This window comes from Centruroides sculpturatus, unplaced genomic scaffold, assembly GCF_000671375.1.
Source record: "Centruroides sculpturatus isolate CEXI.00-Female unplaced genomic scaffold, Cexi_2.0 scaffold1949, whole genome shotgun sequence".
NCBI classification, from domain to species: Eukaryota; Metazoa; Arthropoda; class Arachnida; order Scorpiones; family Buthidae; genus Centruroides; species Centruroides sculpturatus.
In genome coordinates, this window is record NW_019386195.1 from 35154 (window position 1) to 61418 (window position 26265).

Sequence of the window (26265 nt, forward strand, 5' to 3'; positions counted from 1 at the left end):
TGATGTGATGTGTTAGAAATAGAATGTTTTTCTTTACTAGTTTCTTATTAAATATATTTGATTTACCGTTATATTTGCATAATCTTTAAATCTTTGTTATATAAGTTACTATAAAAATAAGATACAGTACTGTATATATGAAAGCATAATAATAGTAAACATTGAAATTGGGATTCTTCTATTCAAATATTGGAGAAATTTTTTAATGATTTATTTCTTGAAAAGACTTCTTTATGACTCGGTATGAATTATACATGAATTATTTGCTATATTATTTGCAATTGAATTAGATATATGCTTATATAGGATTCAGTTATGAGGAACACTCATTTACCAATGCGTGCAGCATCATAGATTTATTTCAGAGATTTCATTGGTTTAATTCAAATTTTACTGGGTTTTATTATGTTATTTATTGTTATAAGTATCTTCTTATTTTATTTAACTTAAAAAATACCCTTTTTCTAAGTTAGTTTGCTTTATGTTCACCATAATTACTATATGCCACATTATCAACTACAGACAGGAAAATTTTTTGCATCAATAGATTTATTTAAAATGTTTTTTTATGATATTTTATGTGTAAAAGTAATACCGGTTTGCCTTATTTTAATAAATATTTTGAGTTTGTTACACCGTTATGTTGAAATTGGGCATCCCATACAATTGGATGCATGAAAAATTAATTTGCCACACTCTGCAGTTATATTAAAGAGAGTTTTGCCTTGTTACTGAATGTATTTACAAGATAATTTATCATATTATATATATGCAAAATATTTTTAACATATCACTTGCATGCATTCACCTATATACTGTACATCAAATTAAAAAAATATTTTAAAATAAAATACAATAGAATTTAANTTTTTTTGTGTTTTTATAATCTAAAAAAAGTCTAATTTTGAAATGAAAAATCCAAACACAAATTCTGACATTTTATTTTTATTTTTTTTCTTGTTTTTCTCCATCTTTTTAGTTCTGTATAAGTTGAAAAAGCTTTATTTTGGGAAAAGTAAATTATATTTAAAATAAGCATCATGTTAAAACTATTATAAAGAATAAAACATTTATATGAATAACTGCATTTAAATTAAGGGATATATTGAAGTAAATTTAGAAATAGAATATAAAAACTATATCAATAGTAATAGCAATAGATTATAATATTATTGTCATATTTTATATTAGATTTTAAACTGCTACAAAATTAGTTTGCGTGTCTCGTTTAATATAATTTTATTACTTATTATCAATTGTTATTGTATAGAAAAATGTTATCTATAAGATGTAATTTTAGAAATTATTTTCCAACGTAAGGTGAACAAAAGAAAATCCTTTTGTTAATAACTTCACAATATGGCGGACAAGAAATTCATGACGAGTGAAGGAAATTGTATTGTTAGCTTTCAACTTTCTCATAACATTTATTAATTAAACATTGATTGTCTTTGAATAGCAAATGTAATTTAAATTATACATTTAAAACGTATATCTAATCAAATTGTAATATTTCAATATAATCTATCGATAAATATGTTTCGTTAGATCTTTGATAAGCTGTATTGATTAGTTTATCCTGGAAATAAATTACTGATCTCTCAAAATACGGTTATCTTTTATAGATATGCTGAGTTGATGTCTGCCTACCACCAACATTAAAATCATGACATTAATGATTGCATTGAACAAGGAGGTAGATACTTTGCAGCATTGATATTGAAAAGTATTTGAATAAACTGAAATTAATTGGCAACTATTGTAAAGAAATTCATGGCAATTAAAAACAATATAACATTTTAGTTTCTTTTTGTTATAACTTATGGTACAGGTACAATTTTACTTCATGAAATTTTCCTTAATAAACATGTAAAAAATGTAAATGATGTGGTATATAATTATAATTCTTAAGTTGTAATGAGACATATATTGATGAATGCCTTGTATGAACATTAAGCACTTTGATTTATTGAATATTTAGCACATTTATAAGAGAAATTAGGATGATTAATTTTATATACATATATAAAAAGAACAAAAAAATAACACATGATTTATTGTAAGATTTCGAATTTCATCACAAATCAGAAGTATTACTTGTCATGTATACTATTCTTGCCACTCCCTGACTATGATAGACACTACAGCCAATCAATAAAGACAGATTTGGGAGGAGTCTAAAGCTTGTCTAGTAACTTTACAGACACAAGTTGGTTTGATTTTTATAACTAAAACATAGAAAAATTCTAGATACGTATAAACTTTCCATTAAGTTTAATTATGTATAATGCTTTAAAAAAATAAAAATAATTAAAATACTAGATTAAAACTTATAATAAACTCTTATTTAAAATCCTAGTTATGTTGTCAAAAATTGCATTCGTTAAGTGTAAAGCCGTGTAATATTTTAGATTCCCTTCATCATACTTTAAAGATCAATCACGAAAATATATCTATCCTATAAATCAATAGTTGTCTCAGTATCACATATCAGAGAAGAGACATGACAGTTATAGCTCAGCTTTGTTCTAAAGCTAACAGGGCCAATCCACATACACACACAACACATACACACAGCAGATCAGAAAGGTCAGGTCACAGCAATATCCTGCTTTAATATCATACTAATAAAATATTTATTACATTAATACTCTTTATAATTTTATTAATATTTTAATAGGGAAATAATGCATTAAAGGTCATTATATTCATACTTTTTTATTTATAAAATGTATTTTTGTTTTAAAATTTTCATATAACAGTACATCACAGTTTTGTGTCAAAGCATCAACCAACAAGTATCTGGCACACCCAGGTAGTCGATGGACCATGATTCGTGTATTTTTTCTCGTCACATCATACCATTTCCTGTCATAGGAATGTGGTTGGGAGACTTGAGGCTCTTGATGATTACTTACGTCGCCTATGTTCCTCACTAATACTTTTCTAAACATTCAATAAAATATCCCGACAACATAACAACACGCAATTCTTTTACGATTTAAAACATACTTTTTAAAATATTTATAAATTATTAATAGAAATTTTACATTCAAATTATAATTATTAACAGTGAATANGTAGAATAAAATATATCATATTTAAAAGCATTTCGCGTAGGATATAACAGAAATTTTTAATTCTTTGTATTCTATTTGTATAACACATGGTGTTTTACTATGACTAAGTTTCTGGGGATATTTTTTTTTTTGATAATTTTCTTGTATCCCATTAAGTTTTCAGACAACTTGCCGCCAGCATGTGGGTTCTATCGCGTGCAATCATTCTAATCGCCCACATGAATTTTCATATTTTATAAATTTAATTTGAGACATTTAAACGCTAATGAGCGTTTTTAAATATTATAAACACGTGCAAAAGATGATTTTTATATACAGTATGTTTCTTTAACCATTTACTTAAAATTGCTATAATTTCTATTTAAAAAAAAAAAAGCATATTTTACTATTCATTTCACAATTTTTATAAAAATTTATAATAATTTTTTTATTAAACTAATTTTATAAAATTGATAAATTATGTAAGGTATTGTACTTAAGAATACAGAATATCTTTATTATATATGTAATAAATTTTTAAATATATTTTTTCTTATGGAAGTTAAACTTAAGCTTTACCTATAGCATTAATTATCCAATATAATTTAAAAGATTATAAAAATATCTAATTATCCTTTCATGCAACAAAGATTTGATTAAAGATCTAAACAATGAAAAATCAAATGAGGCGTATAATATACAGTATATAGACTTTCTAGATCTAAAAGCTTCAAGGCCAATAATTATATACAGTGTTTAAAGCAAGAAAATAGTATAAAATAGATTATATATAATCTTTTATCCAACTTTATACATATATTATAGCTATCGTTCTGTAAAGAAATCGGTGTCAATTGAATAAAAGAATGTCACCGTTTCCTGTCACTATACTCTTCTAGAGGCTAGAACTCAGCAGGGACACAAAATAATAATAATATCGCTTTCGTCACCTCTTATTTACCTATTGAATTCATTCAAATAGTTATACAAAGAAGAAAGTGTATTGTTTAAAAAAGTGTCGATAAGTTAGCCAGAGAACAAATGCTTTAAAAGTAGGACAGTTTTTACTCTATTATTTATTCTGATATTTCCAGTACAATATAGTACTTCTATATGGTGACTCGCATGTTTGAAGAGATAGAGAGAGAAAAAGCAATAAACGTGATTGAAATGTAACGTTAGAATCGACAGAAATTATTGACAAAAGCTGAAAATCGCCGCAGGAATAAAGTATAGACATGCAAAGATATATATATGGAATTTTTGGACAGAGTGTGCATTTCTGTTTTATAAATACAAAGGTAAGCACTTTGTATGAAAGTAATGAAAGCATGCCTTACCTTTACTTCATCTTTCAAGGATAAAATATAAATACTCCTACGTTGTTAGATTTTTCTACTGATGAAAGTCAGACTTTTAATACATTTTTAACATCTTTTAAGAGATTTTCCAACAATTATAAATGTTATTAATTAATGTTATAAATGTTTTTACTTAAAAATTATTTTATTTTAATTTAGATTATCTTTATCAAGCATAACTGTTCGTTAAATTNACTAGCTTCACTAGTCACGTTTTCAACTTGTAATTTGTCCTGTGTATGCAACCATTCGGCGAATAAATAAAATTAAAATATACTGTATTTTTAATCGATACTGTATATTTTATTCATAATAATTTAAAAAAAACTCAACTTTACCATTACTTTTTTGCAAATATCTAAAGGGAAATGTAAAGACATTTTGAATATGTAATTTTTTGGAAAAACTTCTTTCACAATCAATTCTAATCATATCAGCAACTAACACGAAGTTTACACTTCCTCTTTTTTTTTTCTCTTTTGCAAATTTTTTTTATGTCTAAAAAATATATTATATCCACTTCACATATCCTAAAATTCACTCAACAATTACGGTCAAGTGCTTTCATTTAATTGCGACCTTGAATATATTTTTGTAATGTTACAGTTTGGGTAACTTCCGGTTTTGTCTTTACTTATGTTTACATTATCGAGACAAAACAGCACATTCAACTTAAACATGCTATTCCTGATTAAAAACCAAAATAACAAAAAAAAACCAAGTGATGATTTTTCATTATTGAGTAATATCTTACAACATAAAAAAAATAAATCTTATATTCTATAATGGGTCCTGATACTTTATATAATTTTAATAAATAAATATATTTATATATATCCTTAAAATTGTTGAAAATATCCCCGTTTTAAAAAGAAAAAGTACTTTAAAAAATTAAAATTTTAAAAAATAAAACACGTGTTCTCACGCGGAAACAATGTTTAATTAATCAGAATGCGATTCTTAGCGAATCATCCAAGATGCTTTCACTTCGGATAAACTCCCGAAAATCACCTGCTCATACCTGGAAATCGATGATGTTCACGTTACCATGACAACGGATCCTCTACGTCACAAACATGGCGATTGCAGCTCCTTTCATTGCTAACCACATGTCTTGTGAGAAGAGTAAGAAAATCTCGAATATTTTTTATACATTATCTTAAAATTATTTTTAATGAAGTACATCGATTATCGATTTTTGTAAAATAATGGACGTTATTGTACAAGAATGTCCTCAAGGTTCTTCGAATCATACAAGTGAGGTGAGATTTATTTATTTATTTAATTTTATTTTAAAATCATATATTTTGATATATCTCATAGACAAACTGATGTATAAAATTGTGATTTATTTATTTTTAGTTTTAAATATTATATAAGTATTATATTATTTTATTTATTTTCGATATTTTAACTTGAAATTTAAACTTTTTTTATTGAAATTTTAACCGGGAATATTCGTTTTTTGAGCAATTTTTTAGATGTTCAACATCTATCTTTTGAATATTTGAATATTTTTGTTGCATTTTAGTCGAAAGGGCGTGGAACAATTAATTGAATTTAATTATTCTCCTCGTCTTGATTAAACATTAAAATTAATCGAGATAAATTACATTTATACAAAATTAAAATCAACAATTACATAACGTTGTATAAACGCAATTAATAATTTTATAATTAATATTTAATTTGATAAAATATAGATATCATCAATATATATAGTTTAATTAAAAGAATTTTAGTGACAACTAAATTGGCTGACAGCCACAAATAGTATAAACTCGACAGGACACGAGAAGAAGCGATTTGCCAGAAACATTCTTCTAAGTGATAAACAATATCAAATTTCTTTCCTCTCCAGAGCTATAATGAAATCCACTAAAGCGTGGTGCTACATTTACTATCTATACAATCCAGTTTCTTTCAGTTAGCATTTACATGTACAGAAATATTTAAGAAAAATTATATATTAAAATTTAATTCTGACAATTTTTATTTCTTTAAAATCAAAAGAGACTTAATTTCCTTGCGTGTTCGTTTATTAACATCCATTTAATACAGCCATTCTTCATGTCTACTGAAAAATATTCTTTCCATCCTATATTTTTTTAGTAAATATTTAAAAATCAATGATCCATTTTTACACTGACCTTGAAATAAAATAGGGAGATATTACAAAAAAATAAAAATAAAAAAAGACTGGTTTTTAGATGATGATCAGTTAAAAGCTTTCATATACGTCATTTTTACTTTCTAATTAGCTCGTATTGATAGTTGAATAATATTATAATGGACCTTTAAATGAAATGCAAAGCATCTTTATGTTTCTTTTTATAGAAAAAAATAATTTACTTTGTATTGTTTATCTCATTAAAGCAGCTTTATTCACTTTTGTAATTTTTAAAATTATTTTTAATCACTGAAATCTGTTAGTATTGCTGTATAAGATATATACAAAATGATTCATTTGTAACTAGCTTAAAACTTTGTCTTTCCATTAAAACTTATAAATAATTTATACAGAAAAGAAGAGTTAATTGAATTTCTTCAACAAATTTTTTATGATTTTTTTTTCGTATAAGTTAATTGAAAAATACATTATAATTATAGTTTGTGTCTTTATTAATATAAGATACTTTATTATGTTCTCTGGGTCTGTAAGTGGGCCTCCAAGGCTCTCAAAATAACAAGGCCAAGGCCATATATCCCCTACGAGTTTCCTGTGTAGGGCGGGGATTTGGGAAGGGATGATCATTCACATTTAAAATATTGTTTCTAAGCGGAAATATGATCAAAATATTTATTACGAATTTAATTTTAACTTAATTCGAGTGAATAGAGATGTATGGATATATAAAAACATAGGAAGATTGTTTAAAATATCAGATAAATCTTGTTTTTAAATGTAATTTAGTAGTTAGATATTAGCATTTAGATTATTTTTTTAAATAATAAATTTTAATTTCCATACTTTAAAATATCTTATTTAAAAATAAAGTTCTTTAGCAAATTTTAAATATAGTTTTTCAAGTTTTAAACATTTAAATAACACGTTTCTTGAGAAGTGATATTTTTCGACGTCTATTATTAGATACAAAATTTTAAATTCTGAACAGTAAACTAAAATTATACATCTGCAAACTCATCATAAATAATTCAAAAATGAACAAGTAATGTTGTAACGAAACAATTAAGCATCACACAATTTTCTCATTTAGTAGAATTTTTAAAATCACTCCCTTCTGACATTAATTCTCCATCTACTTAAATATGCTGCCCAACTGACTGTTCAGCCGAAGCCTGAAATAATTATCTATGCAAGAAAGATTACACAACTTTTATCTTATGCCACTACTTGAGAGAAATAAANTTTTAAAGTGCTCGACATAAATTATAAATTTACAATTAGTGATGCAACAAATTTTCGTAAAGTTAGGAAGGACCGAAAATGAGTAAAGATGCGCCTTTTATCAATGTGAAATTAATTTTAACTTATTTAAATAACTTATTATACATTTTTATTAAATAAATAAATTGATTTACACACTTTTTTTTACGAGTTTGAGTAGAAAAGCTCTTAAATGAGTGAGATTTTGTTTGAAATACAAATTCCAGCTTTTCTGTCAAACAGTTGTTATCTAATAAAGTTTCTTTTTTTATATTTTTCATATAAGCTGATTAAAAAATATATATATATAAATTTTTAAGAGTATTAAAACTATAAATTACCGGATATTTTTTTGAGAAATTACGAAATAAATAGCCGAAATATAAAGTTTTAGTTGTCAAATTTCGTTATTTTAGTCACCAGGCGGTGTTGAACACCCTCACGACATGCTGTCAAGCTTAGCTCTTTCACTGATGAGCATCTGTGTGACCTTCTTGACACAGTTAAGGTCGCTGACACTATAGTCACCCACACTGGCTTGTAGAGAAAGTGCCTATTGCCTAAAAACATGTCTGCTATATTCGACATAGTCAATCACTTTAACGAAACTCTACAAAAGAGATTGGTAGATAAGAATGAAGAGAAGGATGCCAACCATTATATTTATCAAGATAATTCACGTTTGTTTCATTCAAAAAGAAAATCGATGCCATGTTTTCCTAGTCATTTAAATATTATACAAGATATGGATTTGTATTTCGTTAAACAAATTGCTCAAAGTATACAGGTAAGTTTTATATTTAGCTAATTGCACGTGTTGAAATCGATTTATTTTCAAGAGTTGTCATTGTTAAACAAAGAGACATGAAAATCAATTTCATGATTTGAAATGGATTATTTATTAGTTTTTTTTTGTTTTTAAATGTAAATGACATGTTTTTCTTGTAAGATTTTTCTTCAAATTATACATTTTACTAACTTCATTTTGTTATAATAATTCACATGTGCACAGCGTGTTTGTCAATAAAGAACAATGACCTTCATCTATCAATGTCACTTCGTATCAGCTGTTTTAAGGATTTAATTACTAGGATCCTTGAATGTAATTAAACCGATTTATAACTATTTACTGCAGATAACACACTCATTATTAAATTAACGATATAATATATCCATCTGTTTATTATTGAGTTACATTTTCATAACTAATTTTCTCATAATGTCATTTGTAAAGCTGAATATTCTTGGTCAACCGTTATCTTATAAAAAAACATACGGGGAAAAAAGACTCATTTTTGTTGTATTGATGGCTTGATAATGATCTTGAGCTGTTCACACATATTTCTTTAATGATCAATTTGTTCTTTTCACTAACTATATTATAAAATCTAGTGATACAAGACTAGAAACCAGTCCACAATGTTATCACTAATTACTTCCTGGTAGTGGATGACTTGAGGTCGTATTTTTATTTTTTCATTTCTCTGAACTCTTCCACATTTAGATTCACCCAGTTAGAATTACTTTTCTATCATCGCATTTTGTTATAGGATATTCAAAAATTGGAATTGATTTTGAAATTGTTTGGGTTATCCGTATGGTACCATTAATTATATTTTTGAAGAAATAAATAAAAAAGAATGCAAAGGAACTTAATATAATTCTTTAAGATTCAAGTATTATTAATATTTTCTAATGATAAAAAATTTCATATTCAATTAAAATTATAATTGATTTATTACTGGAATGTTAATAAAACATAACAAAATGTAGCCATAATCATTATTCTAAATTTTGATTTAAAAAAAGTGAGAATCTGTGCAAAAACTTTATAGATTTCGAAACAAATGAATTGAAAACAGTTTTGATAACTATTACATTTAATATTCAGCTAAGTAATTTTGTTTTCTTGGTGTCAAGGAAAATATCAAACTCTGACAACCATATCTCCCACTCTTTCTGATGTTGAATCTGGGTCATGCCTATGGAAATATATAAACTGTTAATAATAAATTTACAACCATATCTAATTATTTATTATTTTTGAAAGTGCTATATGAATAATTTAAAAAAAAAATTTATTTNGCTTAATAAGTGTTATCTTAATATTTTATCAGAGAATTTTTTTTATTTTTCTAAATTATTTTCTGATCATTTCCTATCTAAATACAGGAACTACACATAATTTCTTTGAGTGTCTTTTTAATGTCTAATTGTGCTGAGTGGATAAATTATGCAAAGGACCTTGAAGTACTAGATCGTTAAATTAGGAAGATTACATCTGGACCTTGTATTTTCTTAACATTTATCGCATTTTTTTTCGTTCAATCGTTAACAAAATTTATTGGAAAATTGGTTTATAAGCTATAGATTTATATCTATAAATACCAAGTATAATTTAAATTATAAATCGAATAATACGAAGAGATATTACCGAAATCGAACTGGGACTCATTCGAAACATGTATTAAACTTAATAAATTTGTCTTTTTTATTGAAAGAGTTAAGCTCTTTATTAATAAATCCAGAATAACGAGTTACAAATTAGAATATTTCTGACGATTATTTATTTAAAGAGAAAGAAATTAATGTATAGTGTAAGTTATAGAAAGAGAAAATAGAATAGGTTGAGCATGACAAATCCGGAGTTTGGTACATTTATCACGTCGACACATTCTCTGTTTCTTTGATAGCAATATTCTTAGGTTTACAATAGTAGAAATTGTATATAAATGTCGTGTTTACATCTCGTAAAAATGTTGACGATTCATTTATATAAAAACTTGAAATAACTGGAAAATTTCAATTAAATATTTTTATCAAACTCACTAAATTCGAAAGATATACAAATGTATGGTATTAAAAATATTATATTTTAGAAGAAACTTATAATAAATTAATTAAATAAAAAACAAAAATGTAACGTGAAATTATATGAATTTTACACTGCTATATATACTACACATGCAATTGTCAAAGTTAACACATAGCGCCATCTTACGGTAGATAATTTTAATAAATATATATTTTAAACAATTTTATTTATTTCTTTTTTAATTTAAAAAAAATTATAATAATTCAATATTTGGATAAAATTTTTAAAAGTAATTTCTGTAGATATATTTATTTTAGAATTTATTAGTATTTTTTAAGTGATGTATTTTTTTCGGAAACGCCTCCTGCCATCTGTCGACTCAATTCTTTACCAATGCTTGTATCATTTCAATCATTTTAAATAATGATAAATAAATAAAACTTTTATCGTGACCTTTATAAACTATCTTTTCATTTATATATAATTTATATATTCTGTATCAAAATACTAGATAAATGTAGTAATATTTATCTAGTCGTAAATTTCATTAATTCTAAGAAAATTGAGTTTCGTAATGGCTCCATCTATCGTCAATAATTACATCATTGTAATTATAACAAATTACATTAGTCTCATTACTCCCATAATATTCTTTCAACGCTTCATTTCCGTTAATTATACTTTTATATAATTATTTACTCATTCATAATTTAATATTGTTACTCGTACATTTCTATTTTATATATATTTTGCGAAATAAAAATAACTGTACAGTACAATTTATTATGTATTTTTTTGTGTTTTTATAATCTAAAAAAAGTCTAATTTTGAAATGAAAAATCCAAACACAAATTCTGACATTTTATTTTTATTTTTTTTCTTGTTTTTCTCCATCCAATTTCTAAGTAATCCCATGATCGAAAGACTCTCAAGTTATCAACTTTGAACTTCCAAAAACTGAACCTAAAAAGAACATGGAGAGAAGATAAGAAAAAAAAAAAATATTTTTTTCTGAATTATTTAAAACTAAAAAAAAACTCAGGAATTTTTATTCACAATGTTTTATAATACAGTTTTTTCGAGAATATTTTACTCAAATGCATCAAATAAATGAAGTAACTCTACTATTTTTTATTATCTTTTTAATACTTTTTTATCGTCAATTCTGATTAAAACTGTAATTTTTAAAGAAAAAAGTATCAGGAAAATGGATCTAAAAAAACTCATAAATAATAAAAAAAAAGATTGNCTTTTTATAAAGAAGAAGTATTATTTTTTAATGTATAGAGATTTTTGGATATTTGTTTTCTTCACCTTCAGATAAGGGGTTGTCCATTAATTATGTGTACAATTTAAGGAAGGGTTGTAAAAAATAAATCAGACCTAGTCAAGTATTTTCAGATTTACACCACTCATTTTTAGACAGATTTATATGACAAGACTTCTAAAAATATATGATGCAAAATCAATTAAATGTAAAATTTCATATTTTTGTAAATATGATTTCTCTTCTTAAATGACAATTATACTTAAAAAATTGACATTAATTTTCCTAAATTGATTCCAGTTTACGGTTGTAATCAAAATTGTGCCATAACAAAAATTTAGTACTGTATTGATATCTTTATTATTAAATAAATTTAATTATTGCTATAATCCCAGTAGATAGTAACAGTAAACAGTCATATATTATTGTAAATTTGTAATCTGTAAAATTTAGATTGTATAAATAATTTAGATTTATTGGCTCATATGATTGATGATAAATTGATAAGAATACTTACTTTAACTGTGATATTAAGTATTATAAATATTTATTAAATGTACTATTATATAATACTTAAAAATATAATTTTGATATGAATAAAAGTCAGATGATTTTAGCTTATTTATAAATTATATTTAATTTCAGACTTTTAATGTAAAAACTATACTTAATCAACTTAAAGCAATAGCAAAATTTAATTTTAATGAATGCAATAAAAAAATAATTGATACAACATCAGCATCATAACTATTATTAAAAATGCTTTGCAGTTATGAAATTACTTCTTCACATTGATAAGAATGACAGGGAGGGGAAGAGTCAGACTTTAGGAAAGAATACATGCAAATGAAATGGAAGAAATTTTAATTTAAAAAGCAAGATACAAAATTGAATTTTTAAAAATTTAATAAAAAGAAATGAAAGAGTAGAGAGAAATAATTACAACAATAGCAACAAAGGTAGAGTTAGAAAAAGAAATTTAAAGTCATGATAGCAACAAAAATGCTAAAAATTGATTAAAAAATTTGTATTAAAACTGTAACAAAAGAAAACTGAATTCATTTTTCCATTCTTTTTAATGAAAATAAAGATTTAAAGTTTTCAAGATTTGAATTTTTTTTAACAACTAATGATATAAAATTAAGTGTAAATGGAACTGAAAACCTAATTGGAATAAGTTTAAAAGTTATCAAATAATAGACATATATGTATAAAATACTCATATTACATAGATTTTATTAACAGAAAGTAGTCTCATTATAGAATAATTTACAGTTATAATGCTTAAATGGTAAGGTTATATTTAAATTAAAAATAAAAATAGTCAACAAATTTCAGTGTATATTGTTAAATATTATTGCTTACATTTTTAGCTTTTAGAATAAGTTTAAAAGTTATCAAATAATAGACATATATGTATAAAATACTCATATTACATAGATTTTATTAACAGAAAGTAGTCTCATTATAGAATAATTTACAGTTATAATGCTTAAATGGTAAGGTTATATTTAAATTAAAAATAAAAATAGTCAACAAATTTCAGTGTATATTGTTAAATATTATTGCTTACATTTTTAGCTTTTAGAATAACTTCAATATTAACAGATAATTAAAATAAAAAATGTAGTTATTGAATGAATAAGGTTCTAGATTGTTAGATAAAAAATATATTAATTTAGAAAAAGTATTTGTATAATTTTTATAATAAATCAATGCCTATCAAGTTCTGAAAAATTTAGAATGACAGAAATAAAATCTGTTTTATAAGAAATCAAATAGTTTTGTAGAAAATAGAATATTTATTAATATTAGATTATAACTGAATAGAATAAGAAGAAAAATAAGTCATCATTTCTAAGGAATAACTTAGAGAAGANAAAATTTTGTCTTTGTACTGTATAATTATTTGATTTGATGGATTCTCTTATCCAGAAAATAATTTTTATCTTTTATAGATCTATAGTAAAGCAGTCATATTATTCTTGTAGGCATATTATTTAATTTTAACTAGTAAGAAAATGAGATTATACTCTTTATTATAAAAGAAACTGATGCTGTAAATTATATCTTTTTATAAAGAAGAAGTATTATTTTTTAATGTATAGAGATTTTTGGATATTTGTTTTCTTCACCTTCAGATAAGGGGTTGTCCATTAATTATGTGTACAATTTAAGGAAGGGTTGTAAAAAGTACATCACTCCACACAAGAGGGAGGGAGGGAGGGGGTTGAGCTGATATTGTCTACATGGACTTGTTTATTAGTATTAGCAGGTGCACAAATTTGTTATAAGCTTCCTTACTGGTCATGTGAATTTGCAGAACTTTTTATTTATTTCTTGGCTCAGTTACAGAATCCTACCAGATAAATTCCTATCAAATGGAAAATTCTATCATCCTAGTTTCTTACCAAAAGAAAAAATATACAAGGTACCATTTTAACATTTATCCAAGTACAAAATTGATCTTTTCAGCCTTGCACAAACATATGCTTATGGTATATTAGCCTCACTTTGATGTTTATGGTAAAATAAATTAATTAATTTAAAAAGAAACATGTGTAAATTGTTCAAACATAAGAATAAAATGCAAATTGAAAAAAAATGTGATCATGAGTATTATGTTTCAAAATAGAATATAACTGCAAATAGTAAAAAACATGGGACTGAACTTTGATACTGAATCTGCTTGAAGACATTTGTCATTCTATTAAATAACTGTGTTGGAAAATTATGGTTATCATATTAATTATTATTGAATATTTTCAGTTAAAATTTACAGTTTAAAATACCCTTAATATATTTTTCTTCGTTGGGATTTTGTCTGGTAAGATTCTACAATAACCTGTCATTTCTTCAATGTCATGGGATCCACAAACTATTGTTCACAGAATTAAAGGGAAGGTAGGTTTTCCAAAAGTACAGTAATGTACTTTTGGCAAACTCACTCCCTGTTAAAATATTTTGTCTGCTTAGAAAATTTAAAACAAATTGAAATACTTTTATGATTTAAAATATATGTATGATTTCAGTCTTTTAAAAGTAAATTAGAGATATTACACTGTAGTCAGTTTTTATTTATAAATTACAAACATATTGATTGACCTGATATTTCATGTTTGCACCAGAGATAAAAAAGACAAATACTTTCACACTAAAGTGAGTAGTTAAATGAAACAGACAAAAGCTATGCATTAATTAATTTAAAAAGTTTTTAATAACTTCAAAAATTTTGTCTTTGTACTGTATAATTATTTGATTTGATGGATTCTCTTATCCAGAAAATAATTTTTATCTTTTATAGATCTATAGTAAAGCAGTCATATTATTCTTGTAGGCATATTATTTAATTTTAACTAGTAAGAAAATGAGATTATACTCTTTATTATAAAAGAAACTGATGCTGTAAATTATATCTTTTTATAAAGAAGAAGTATTATTTTTTAATGTATAGAGATTTTTGGATATTTGTTTTCTTCACCTTCAGATAAGGGGTTGTCCATTAATTATGTGTACAATTTAAGGAAGGGTTGTAAAAAGTACATCACTCCACACAAGAGGGAGGGAGGGAGGGGGTTGAGCTGATATTGTCTACATGGACTTGTTTATTAGTATTAGCAGGTGCACAAATTTGTTATAAGCTTCCTTACTGGTCATGTGAATTTGCAGAACTTTTTATTTATTTCTTGGCTCAGTTACAGAATCCTACCAGATAAATTCCTATCAAATGGAAAATTCTATCATCCTAGTTTCTTACCAAAAGAAAAAATATACAAGGTACCATTTTAACATTTATCCAAGTACAAAATTGATCTTTTCAGCCTTGCACAAACATATGCTTATGGTATATTAGCCTCACTTTGATGTTTATGATAAAATAAATTAATTAATTTAAAAAGAAACATGTGTAAATTGTTCAAACATAAGAATAAAATGCAAATTGAAAAAAAATGTGATCATGAGTATTATGTTTCAAAATAGAATATAACTGCAAATAGTAAAAAACATGGGACTGAACTTTGATACTGAATCTGCTTGAAGACATTTGTCATTCTATTAAATAACTGTGTTGGAAAATTATGGTTATCATATTAATTATTATTGAATATTTTCAGTTAAAATTTACAGTTTAAAATACCCTTAATATATTTTTCTTCGTTGGGATTTTGTCTGGTAAGATTCTACAATAACCTGTCATTTCTTCAATGTCATGGGATCCACAAACTATTGTTCACAGAATTAAAGGGAAGGTAGGTTTTCCAAAAGTACAGTAATGTACTTTTGGCAAACTCACTCCCTGTTAAAATATTTTGTCTGCTTAGAAAATTTAAAACAAAATATATTGTTTTATCATCAAGAGTTTATATTACAATATTTATGTTTAATTAAATATCAATAACAATTTTAACAGGTTTCTTATATTCTTATAAATTTATATTAATGTTAAATTAATTGAGTACTGATCAGAATAATTTCAAAGAAATTTAATTTTTTGATTGCTTGAATTTAAATATTTCAAAATAAAATTTATTTTATATTTTAAAAATTTTTGTTCATTAAAAAAAATTAAGACATATCTTAGTGCAACTTTATAATATGATATTAAATTAAATAATCAAATTATATCATTGTTTACCTATTAAAAATAATAAAAATTATTACTTTTTTATAATAATGCTTATAGTAGTAGGAAGTAGAGTTCACTGTGTAATGCCGTACACAGTGAACTCTATTTCCTACTACTAATATTTGGTGTGAGTATCATACTATTTTATAATGCTTATGGTTTAATTTAAAGTCAGAATTTAAATATTCAAATAATTATTTAAATTTTAATAAATGATAAAATGTACCTAAATAAATAAAATTTCAGAGAAAAGAAAAATACAAAGTAAATGTATCATTTGTCCTGATTTAATTATGTCATTGAACTTTTTATAAACAATTTTTCTTAATCATCATGTATCATGTTACTTGATACATTTTCAAATATTTCCTGATTATAAATTACATTGAATTTTATTATTAAATTAATATTTATATATAACAATTGTAATTTTTATTTAGATATTAGAATGCCATTGATTTGGAAAGATAGTGATCATTTTAAAAATAAAGGAGATTGTCGACGTTTTGTTGCTTTTTGTTTGCTGAAGATTGGAACAGAAATATATGACACAGCTTTAATTAATAATATAGATCGTAATGTCACAGATATATCATTTGAAGATGTAATTGTTTTGTAAGTATTGAAAGTTTCAGTGGTTACAGTCCTGTATATTTAATTTTAAAATACAATAAAAACTTTTTGTTTTAATATATTGTGTAATAACCAGTTAAGGAATGGAAAACAAAAAAGTTTTATTCTTAACTGTTTTTAAATCTATGCATTTTTAGAATGACTCAATTTCAGAACATTAGGTAGCATTATAAAATTGAATCAGTAATCAATAGGATGACTATCACACCAAATTAATGTATAATAACAAAAATAAAGACACTGAGTTCAGCGTTATATGCATACGTTTTTTTTTTTTTTTAGCGATAAAAAGAAAAAAAAAATATGCATGTAACACTGAACTCAGTGTCTTTACTTTTGTTATTATAAAAATTGAATCAGCATAATTAAAAGCTTGTTGGATCATTTAAAACTTTTTAAAACATGAATTTGAACAATTATTTAATTTTAAATCAGAATTACATTAATACTTTATAAATCTATTTTAAATATTTTTGAAATACTATTTTTTTAAACTTTATGTTGATAATATAGGATAGTTTATAGTGATAGGAATCAGAATGTTTCAGTATGATATCTAATTGCTATGTGATATGTATATATCAAATGTTGGATCTTCAGTTTAATATTTTCTTCAAGAGTTCCCTTGTTTTCCTGCAAATGACTATCTGAAAGGTGATTATAGTATCCAGAACATAAAGATTATATCATTAGCTTCTGTGTTGCTTATGATCATGAGTCAGTGGGTTTACATTTCTTAGGTATCAGTCCTGACATAAAATATTGATATGTTTATCTTTTATGTTATATGATAACTTTGTTGTTATAAAACTTTCCAAGATGTAAAAAATTAAATATTTTTGCTTTCCTGAAAGTATATAATTGCTTATACATAATTTCACAATTCTGTTAGAAAGATTGATAAGTGCTTGTTTTAGAGTTTATATGTGAAAGAAAATATTTTTTAAAATTAAAAATTAAATCAAAACTCAGAAAAGAAGCAATAGAAAAAATACAATTTATTGGAATGTTTTACTATAATGAAAATTGCTAATGTTCTTCAAATATTTCTATTCATCTTTAGACATAATATCAGATAATCATAATTAAAAAACTGTTATACAACACTGTCTACAGCAGTGATAGCAAACCTTTTTCCAAAGATGGGTCAAATTTGAATTCAAAATGTATTAACTCCAAATTATGATCCAAATATTTAATTTGAGTAATTATAAAATAAGAAAACAATGCTTACAAGTTTTACTTTACTTAACTCTTTAATTTATAACAGAAAAATAACAATAAATTCGATCAATATATAAGTGAAAAGAAAATAATAATGTGATTATAATGGACACAAATATTTTGTTTAATAGGAAATCTGTTGTTTGTTTGTTTGATAATTTTTCTATGAGGCTCATAATTATTGGCCTTTAAGACTTTCCATGGCAGCTTTATGATCCTGCTTTCACACTACATATGCAAATTTTTGAAATCTATCAAATATTTTTTATAATATAAAAATCTAATAATACTTTCTAAAGATTCAACATGGATGCTGAAATCATTTGAAGGTTACAGGTTTACTGTCATTGATGTAGAGAGATATTTAGTAGTTTAAATACAATCAAATTTGATATGATAACATTTAAGAATGGAAAAAGACATTTTCATAAAAATCAATTAGTACACTATAGCATTTATGATGCTGCAAGCAATAAATATCTTATTTGTACAAGAAATTCATGTTGCATAAGAAATCTCAGGAATGCAAGAGATCCTGTTCAATGTGGCTCTTTTCTGAAGGCAATGCTCAATATAATTGACCCTCTGATTTTTCTCACATGCAATGTGAGAAAAATCAGAGTTCTATCTTTCAAGGCTACCAAAATTGCAAAATTTCCTTGATAACCCTCACAACCAAAAACACATGAACTAAGATCTAAAGTACCAAAAATGCTGTAATAGTGAGTTTTAGTACAAATTTTTTTAATGTAAATGTCTTCTGCATGTCCTGAAATGTCACCATACCAAATTTGGTTGCATTTGGATTGCTAAACTTTATAAACAGTATTGAATAGGGGTACTTTATAATTATGATCATTTGGTACTGTACATTATGAGTACAAAATATATTTTGGGATCATAATGTATTACAGTAGAGCGTTTTTTATCCGAAAGCCAATTAGCCAAAACATCGGTTAACCAAAAGCATTCCAGTCGGACTGTGTCATGCTAAATCGAACGTTTTTGACACTAAGTTAACTTTCAAAATATAATATTTTTGTTTTTATATTTTTCAATATATTTATTTTGTTTGTACAAAATAAAGAAATAATTTTTAATGATACAGTAGTCCTAATTATTATTTTAAAAAATTTACGTTAGGCTTAACATCAATGAAAATTCAACGCAAAGCGATATGCAACGGAGAAAAATTTCAACATGGAATAGGTTAATATATTTTTTTGTACATAATCGGTTATCCGAAAAATAAGTTATCCGAACAACCCCAGTCCCCAATTGCTTCGGATAAACAACGCTCTACTGTATTAATGCATTCAAAAATGATATTTCGTTTATAGTTTGGTCAATTGAGATTATTGAAGTAGTTTTAAAAATATCAGAACTAAATAAAACTTAGTTCAAGAAATATAAAAATATGTAAGAGATATTAGAAGTTATATAATCACAGACTGTTTAAAATTATTAAATTTAAAAAAAATTTTCAGTCAGATATTTGTTCAAATACTTTTATATACTATAATATTATATTATCTGTTTTTTCTGATTAAATAAAATATTTGTCATAAGTGATTTTTAACTTAATTATTTTTTCTTTCAGTAATAATATTCCTCCAAATTTTGAATTTCATTTGGAACTTTACAGTCATATTCTACAAAATGATTTTAGTATTGCAAGTGCACCTCATAAAATTAAAAAAAAAATTTCAAATTCTGTTAGTAGAACAATTGGAAGAAAATTAGCAGCAAGCTTGGTAAGAAAAATATTAACAATATTGAATTTATATAAATATTTTAATAAATTAGATATCTTTTGTAATAACTTTTATGATTACAATTAATATGTTTTTTCATTCATAAATGATTAAAATTTTATTATCATCTAATTGTGACATTATTATCCAATTATTATCCAAGCCATTATTATTATTATTATTATTATTATCATCATTATCATCATCCAAAATAATGAAACTAATGACACAAAACTTTTACAAGAATATGTTTTATTTATGAATTTTAAATTTCTATTTATTTAATATAAAGCAATACTATAAATATTGTTATTAATATTTTTATGGAAAGAAACAATATAATGTTTGATCCACTGGATTTTATGAAACAAAAATAAATATTTCAATTTAAAATCTATAAAAACCATTGAGGTATTAATACATGATTTCCTTTATATATTAAGGTATTAATGCAGGACTTTTTTCTGGAAATTTATAAAAAATTTGCAAAATTTCTGAAAATAACAAAACACAAATTGATAAATTATAAATTAATATTAATATATAATGAAAATATAGTTCGTAGCAGAGATCCCAAAATTTCACTGCGTAGAAAATGAATATATTATAATAATCATGTTTTATGTAAAGTTTAGATTTATGAAACTAAACTTTATACTTTTTCTATCAGAAATCATTTTCTGTTAGTTATAATGACATGCTTAAGAGAAGAAAAATGACACACTCATTTTTCTTCTCTTAAGCATTCAATCAACTTTAGAGAACAGAGAATGATGCTAAAATCCTGTATTATTAACTATATTGTATGTGACCAAAAGTTTTACTTTACATAAATAAATGAACAAAAATTTCAGATCTTCAATAATATATCTGTTTTATCTTAAAAACTTGTAATTTAAAAAATGAAACTTTTGATTGGAGTGGGAGTCACCTAGAATAATACCTAGAAGATTCGCCAAGAGTTATAGTCAAGGCCATCTGCTTTGGAGCAGATGGCCTTGATAAATTATACATAGCAATATTTTATAATTTCATTATTATGTATTAATTATATAATAAATTACATTTTGCATTAATGAAATTAATTAATTAATTTTTCTGAATACATAATAAAATTATTTTTAATTTATTTAGAAAGAAGATTTAAATGCAATTGAAATGTGAGTATGAGTTTTTGATTTATATTTTAAGGAATGTTTAGGTTATAATAATAATAATAACAACAACAACAACAACCACTCATGAAAACAGAACTAGAACAACTCCAAAGGAGAAAACAAACAATATTAACCAAAACATAACAAACATTATTCTAAATCATGCATAGAAAGGATGACTTTCTTGTAAAGAGGAAGGATTAGGTTCTGTATATTAAATTTTCACTATAAACAAATACAAACACCGTGAGAATTTTTCTGCATAAAGCAATAAACATCACAATTATACAAGGCAATAACTCTTGAAGACAAAAACAGTACACCACTAATCTGGATCTGACACAATATACAACAGACACAGACATCATCAGACAATCCTAGGCTCATGAGCTTTACAATAGTCATCCCAATGATCTCATCCAGGATCATGTTGACAGAATTGCATTAAACTGCTGGCTGTCTCATGGATGCCTCTTTGGAGAGACAAAAGGGTTCGTAATTACCATATAAGACCAGATTATAAATACAAAAGCTACAGAAAGCACATTTTAAAAGACATGTCACTTACAGAAAACTTTTGTAGGAAATGCCACATCACACACAAAACTATAAAATACATTACATTGAGTTGCAAGCTGTACACACAGACTGACTACTTACCAGGGCTGTGGAGTCGGTAAAAAAACACTCGACTCTGACTCCGGCTTCTGATAATTTTAGTAGGCCAACTCTCGAATCTGGCAAAATTAAATATCAAGTCATTTTATGGGGGGCAGAGGTGCTAATAGGAGTATTGTACTCTGAACTCTAAAAGGAGCTCTGGGCATTTACCCAAATACTTATACGTAGGCTGTTTTTCAAGCTCCAATGATCCATAAAACAAAGACAAGTGTAAATAACAAAATGAATTTATTACCAAAAGTTAGGTACAGACATGGTTACTTTTCGACATAATCACCGTGAAGATTGAGGAATTTGTTATATCTGTGGATGAGCTTTTCCATTCCCTTGTCATAGAATGTTGCCGCCAATGACTCGAGATGGACCCTAACCTTGTTTTGAAGATCATCATTAGTCTCGAACCTCTGCCATCCTAGCCACTTTTTCTGTTCAGGAAAGAGGTGGAAGTCGCTCAGTGCTAAATCGGGGCTATACACTGGGTGTTTAAAGGTGTTGAAGACTTCCACCTCTTTCCTGAACTGAAAACGTGGCTGGCAGGGCAGTGGTTTGAGACTAATGAATTAATTACGATCTTCAAAATAATGTTGTTAAGGCCATCTCAATTCATTGGTGGCAACATTCTATGACAAGGAGATGGAAAAACTCATCCACAGATATGACAAATGCCTCAATCTTCATGGTGATTATGTCAAAAAATAACGATGTTTGTACTGTACCTAACTTTTGGTAATAAATTCACTTTGTTATTTACACTTGTCTTTGTTTTATGGACCATCAGAGCTTGAAAAAACCACTTTTGTAGTTAGTATTTTTAATATTTATTTATATAAAAAAATTAATTTTTAACAAATATTTAATAAGAGGAGAAAGTGGGCGATAAAATTCTACATCTACATATATTCAACAGCATTTGCACTTCAATTTTACCCTTCCAGAATAGTTAGTTCAATTAAGTGTGTGATCTAGCTACAGCCTTTGTTCAGAAAAGAAAAATATGAACTCTGATCAATTAGTCTGGCTCATTCAGAAAAATAGAGTACTTACTTAGAGCAGAGATAATAAAGGAATGATCCAAATTATTTAAATTCAATTAGGTCAAAATAATTTTACTACTAAAATCAAATACTACAAAGAATGCTACATATTTAATAAATTAAATTGATGTATTTTGTATTTAAAATAAACGAATTATTACAAAATATAAGATGATTTTAAAAAATTAATAAATATATAATAAATTTTCTTTTGTTTAAATAAAAAAAACTAAAGTAAATTTAAAATGCGGGAGTCGGAGTCAACACATTTTTTCTGAATGTGCCAGAAATTCCTCCTGACTCTGACTACGACTCCACAGCCCTGCTACTTACATTGATGTAACAAACAATATAATACATCAAAAGCTTAAACACAAACTATTATACACCCAGAAACCATATTACAAAGATAGGTGTCAGATAGTCATAGAAAACAACAAACACAAAATATACTATGACTGTACCACAATCACAGACAAAACAATTCATCACAACAGATCAGAACATTACATTTATTGACAAACAAAACATAATCACATACATTGTACAAACATCTTGAAACATTAAGGTTTCACAACAGTACATATATCACATTATAGAAAGTACACAAACTTTAACACATTCCACATAATTAGGAAATTTACAGAGTAAACAGCACATAACTATAGTAGCAGTTTTCTGTAGCTAAGCCTTAATCTTGATCTCGCAATGCTGTATACATGGCAATTTTTGGGTGTTTAACACCTATGTAGGAAGAATTTGATTAAGTTAGTAAAATAATATTTTTTTTTGTCCCAATTCAGTTCCACTTTAATCTACTATATTGTGTTACTCTATACTTATATTGTAAAAGTTAATAAACTACATTATAAAAAAATAATGTCTATTTTTTAACGCTCCATTTTTTAAAAAGCCTGTATCAGGCCTGTGGTTTAGCTTAGCACTAGGCACTGATATTAACTGAATAGGTTGCAGTTCACACACACATAAAACACATACCATATTTCCTCAATTCAAATATATCCTGTTCTGTGAATAAATCCCCAGAAAATAAGTGTGCTTTTGAAAATAAATCCCAGGTTGAAAAGCATGTGAAATATATTTAAGTACAGCACTGTGTAGGAAGGGTAATTTAGAGTGACAGGTAAAAAATTTAACTAAATTTCTACTTCTTAACAATTGTCTAGAGTTGGATAGCACTTTCTATTTCAAGGGATATGGAAATATTTTTTGAAATAAAATTATAAATATTGTTGAATATTGAGTGTGGGAAATTGCATTCAAATTCATAAGTTGAGAGCTTATTAGCCCAAGGGTAATTAAGTAAACTTAAATTGAAAAGAGATGTTGAGTTTGTACCAAGATGATAGTCAAGATCCTGATTCTAACATCAAAGCAGACATGAATGACAACATAATAGCATAATTAGACAATGCTGAATTGCTTTAATTATCAAAATAGTAATTATTTCAAATATTATAACTGTAATCCATAAATATAGTCAATAAATGGTTTTGATTGTTGGAAAACATACTAATAATTAAGGTATTTATTTCAATTTTTACCCATTCATCTGTTGAAAAATAGTAAATCCTGAATTTGAAAGAATCTCTGGTCTTCAATAAACTCTGGGATATATAAGTTTTAAAAATAAACCTGCTGGGTTTAATTGAGGAAATATAGTATATACATGTATTATTCGATATTCTGCATACATAAATGGAATATCATTATAAAAAATTTTATCATTAATGCTTATTTATGTAAATGTATTTGATAGTGTTTATAAATAATAATAATTTGTAAATTTAAAGAAAAATTAATTGTATTAATAATAACTTGAATTTTAATTGCATTAACTATTTTCAGAAAGAGTACAAAATACAACTGAAAATATTATATACAATTCAAATTATTTGTTTTTGAAATTTTTGTTGTTATTCTATTCAATATTTATAATTTTTGTTTTTTTCTTCTTTTTTATTTACTCTAATGAATTATCTTTCTTTAAAAGCTTTACTAATTAAAGTTTATTATTCAAACCTAAAATATCTCAAAACTGTTTTAGTATTAATGAATTTTAACAATAAAATTTTAAAATAAAATTCCAATTTAATTATAAAAATAATGTAATGTATAACACTATATTAAATGAATAAAGTAATTTCTCTTTTAAGTAAATACAAATTTGATATTTTTTAGAATGTAAAGGACAAAAAATTAAATTTGGTGAGAGTATTTATTTAATTGTTATCCTTTATTAGTAGTTTTGATAATGAAATTTTAATTGAAATACATTTTGTTAAATATATAAATAGTTAGAATAAGATTTTCAGTAATAGTTTTGCTGAAATTAATTTTATTCTACAAGCTTCACAGATAACAAGTAGAATAAATTTCTGTTAATTTATTAAAATTTACTGTCATTAATGTGAAAATAACTCATTTTAATAAATATATAAACAAAAAACTGGTATAGAAACAAATTTAAATAATTTTAAATATAGCTCCTGTGTACAGTAGCAAACACACCCAAACAATCTTACAATACAGCAAAAAATTTATTAACTAGAAGTTTTTCGAATGTTAGCGTTTCAACTTCTGTTTGGCATTCTGCTTTGTATTCTACTTGAAGGTCATTAAAAATTATTGAAAATGTTCAAGTTAGTAAAGTTTTTGCAATATTTTAAGGTTGTTTTGGGGTAATTTTAAATATAATTATTAAAATGAACAATAATGTTATTGATATATTTTATTATGCACTATGAAATATATTGATATTTCACAGTGCATATTAATAATAAATTTAAATTTCAAACATAAGAAATATATATATTATATATGAAGCATGCAAATGCCATAATGTTAATACCAAAAAATAAATTTTTCAGGAAAGATAAAAAATACTTTTTCTAGTAAATGAATTTATTTCAATTTTACAATAAAATGGTAAAAATCTCACTATATTACAAATTATCTGGAATATCAAAATTATGTAAATATAAGCTGTAATATTTTAAGTGCCAAAAGTCATGTGACTTGCACTTTGTCACTTTAAACATGGCTTCACATAAATCCAACTTAAAAATACAGCCACTTTAAATGCCACTATCATCACAATATTTTTTGCAACAGAAAACATTGCATTTAGAATTCAATTCTTCAATAAAATGTATGTAGAGAAAATGTCATTTACAATGTTATGACATTACACACTTCATATATATTTTTTAACTTTGAAATTTTACTTGAATATATATATATA

General features: G+C 25.0%; 1 protein-coding gene across 1 annotated transcript in view; it reads left to right on the forward strand.

The window, feature by feature from the left end:
- The first annotated feature begins 8376 nt into the window (after nucleotides 1-8376).
- LOC111614023 (rhotekin-2-like) overlaps nucleotides 8377-26265 on the forward strand; it is a 31849-nt gene continuing 13960 nt past the window's right edge. The window contains exons 1-4 of the mRNA XM_023355400.1: nucleotides 8377-8595; nucleotides 16915-17132; nucleotides 19975-20128; nucleotides 21263-21288. Of these exons, the coding sequence (XP_023211168.1) occupies nucleotides 8377-8595; nucleotides 16915-17132; nucleotides 19975-20128; nucleotides 21263-21288 (617 nt within the window). The remainder of the gene's footprint in view (nucleotides 8596-16914; nucleotides 17133-19974; nucleotides 20129-21262; nucleotides 21289-26265) is intronic.